Source organism: Apis dorsata, unplaced genomic scaffold, assembly GCF_000469605.1.
Source record: "Apis dorsata unplaced genomic scaffold, Apis dorsata 1.3 scaffold_326, whole genome shotgun sequence".
NCBI lineage: Eukaryota > Metazoa > Arthropoda > Insecta > Hymenoptera > Apidae > Apis > Apis dorsata.
The window spans coordinates 163,797-165,935 of record NW_006263594.1 but is presented as its reverse complement, the minus strand read 5'-3'; the positions used below and the strand labels follow the sequence as shown (position 1 = coordinate 165,935).

General features: G+C 32.2%; 1 protein-coding gene across 1 annotated transcript; it reads left to right on the top strand.

Moving 5' to 3' along the window:
• The first annotated feature begins 391 nt into the window (after positions 1-391).
• LOC116185904 lies at positions 392-1,479 on the top strand. Its single transcript, XM_031511488.1, has 3 exons — positions 392-563; positions 714-1,000; positions 1,464-1,479. The coding sequence occupies exons 1-3, from the start codon at positions 531-533 to the stop codon at positions 1,477-1,479; spliced, it is 336 nt and encodes a 111-aa protein (XP_031367348.1). The 5' UTR covers positions 392-530.
• Positions 1,480-2,139: the final 660 nt, after the last annotated feature.

The window sequence follows — 2,139 nt, the reverse complement described above, 5'->3', positions numbered from 1 at the left end:
ATATATATATATATATATACAGGATGAGTCATGTAATGTGATCACTTGAAGTAAAATTATTATTTTAAATCATTTGTTACATGAAAAAATTGAAGTGAACATACGGGAGGATTCAATAATTCCTTGAAAATAATTTATATATTTTAAAAAAAAGAATCTTTTTATCGTTCAAATTTTCGGTTAACAAATCAATGAAATAGTTAATACTTTAATACTTAATCGATTTGTTAACTAAAAATTTAAACAATAAAAAAATTCTTAAACTAGTTAGATAATTCATTCTCAAACCAATTGATTGGCTCTTGAACCTTCCATAGAGAACAACGTATATAAAAGATTCTCCGTATGTTCCGTTATATATTCATGTTCAAAAAAGAAAATGAATAATCAAATCAATGCAATTATTTTACCACCAATTTTTTTCTTTCCACGAAACAAACAATTTAGAAACATCACTTCAAGCGATGACTTGATTATTCGTCTCGTATATACACATCAATATCTCGTCCAATCCCTGTCTTCCTCTTTCAATGGCTGGCTCGACGACGAACCAAACGTATAAGGTATATGGTATAAGGTATAAGGTATGCCTCTTATCGTCCTCGTGTCGAGAATTGGTCGAGACAACTGGTCGAATCGAATAGAAAACTTAACGATCGATCGAAACGTGCACGATGTCGTCTGACCTGAGCCTTGTGTCGTTTCTGTTCCAGTGTGTTTCCAAGAGGCAGATTTCAGCCACGCGTCCAGCGTCGGAAGAAGGCGCGAAAACTTTCAGAAATCGGCCGTTTCCGTATACGGCGAGAAGCAAAAGTTCCCATGCCCGACATGCCCGAGCGTCTTCAGTCACAAGAACAATCTTTATTATCACGCCAAGTTCGAGTGTGGCCAAATGCCACGATTCAACTGCCCCTATTGCACTTACAGAACGAAACACGTGTCCAACGTTCGTGCCCACGTTCGTAGAAAGCATCCCGGTAACAACGTCTACGCCATTGACGTTTGTAAAATTTTAGACGGAAATGAATAATCCAACGTGTTATTCTCCTTTCAGGGAAGGAATTTTTAAATTAAAGGCTACTACGACGTACAATCTTTTTTTTTTTTTTCTTTTTTTTTCTTTTTGACATGGTATTCTTTGGACTTGAAGTTTTCACCAAGAATCCTTCCATATGTATTTTTTCAGATCTATACGGATGATGCATATCCGCAGAATGAATCTAGGATTTGAGACGTCTTCTTCTTGGATAACAATAAAACAATTTCTTTTTTTGTATATGTAATAATTGATTTTAGTTTTCGAGATATTTAAAAAAAAAAGTGGTTGCTATTGCTACGTTGAAGATTGAGTATAATTGAAAATAAGATATAAATTAATCCTTGGGGTGACTGAGATTATAACGAACGAAGTGAATATGATAGATACTAAGTGCGATTTAATAATAGCAATCATTTTTTTGCAGATATTTGGACCAGTGATTAAATGCATGGAAAAAAGTTGTCCTCTATGATAAAACCCCTACGAGAGTTATATATCGTTCATCTATATCCTATCATATATGATAATAATTACTTATCCTCATATTGTCTTTAAAAAATTTTGATAAAAATGTTTGCGAATCAAATGTAACTTATTTTTTTTATTTTTATTTTTTTTTTTTTTTTGTTTAAGGAAATCGAGAATAATTCTAGTCTGATTAAAGTGATTAAGGATGTGTTATATAACCACTAATAGCAATGAAGAAAAGCTTTACATTTGATCTATATTCGCAAGAAATGTGGCTTAATATATTATAGTAAAAGTGTTTTTAATCGAAATATACTTCCAATAAGATATATTGCGAATATGAAATTGTAATGTTGATTTCTAAAGAAATCGATGAAATTAAATTTCCTTTAAAAAGGTATATCGTTATTTCTCCCGCGATTTCGTTTCTTCTTGGAAACATCGATGATCGCTTCTCTCTCCCTGTCTCTCCCCCTGTCTCTCCCCCTCTTTCCCCTCTCTTTTTCACTTCACCACTTCATTTCATTTGTACTTTTTTAAGAAAGAAAATTTTTATGTTTAGAAACGGAAAGCAAAGTAAAACAAAATCATTTTATTGGTCTATGGATTTAATAAAATTGCAATTTTATTTG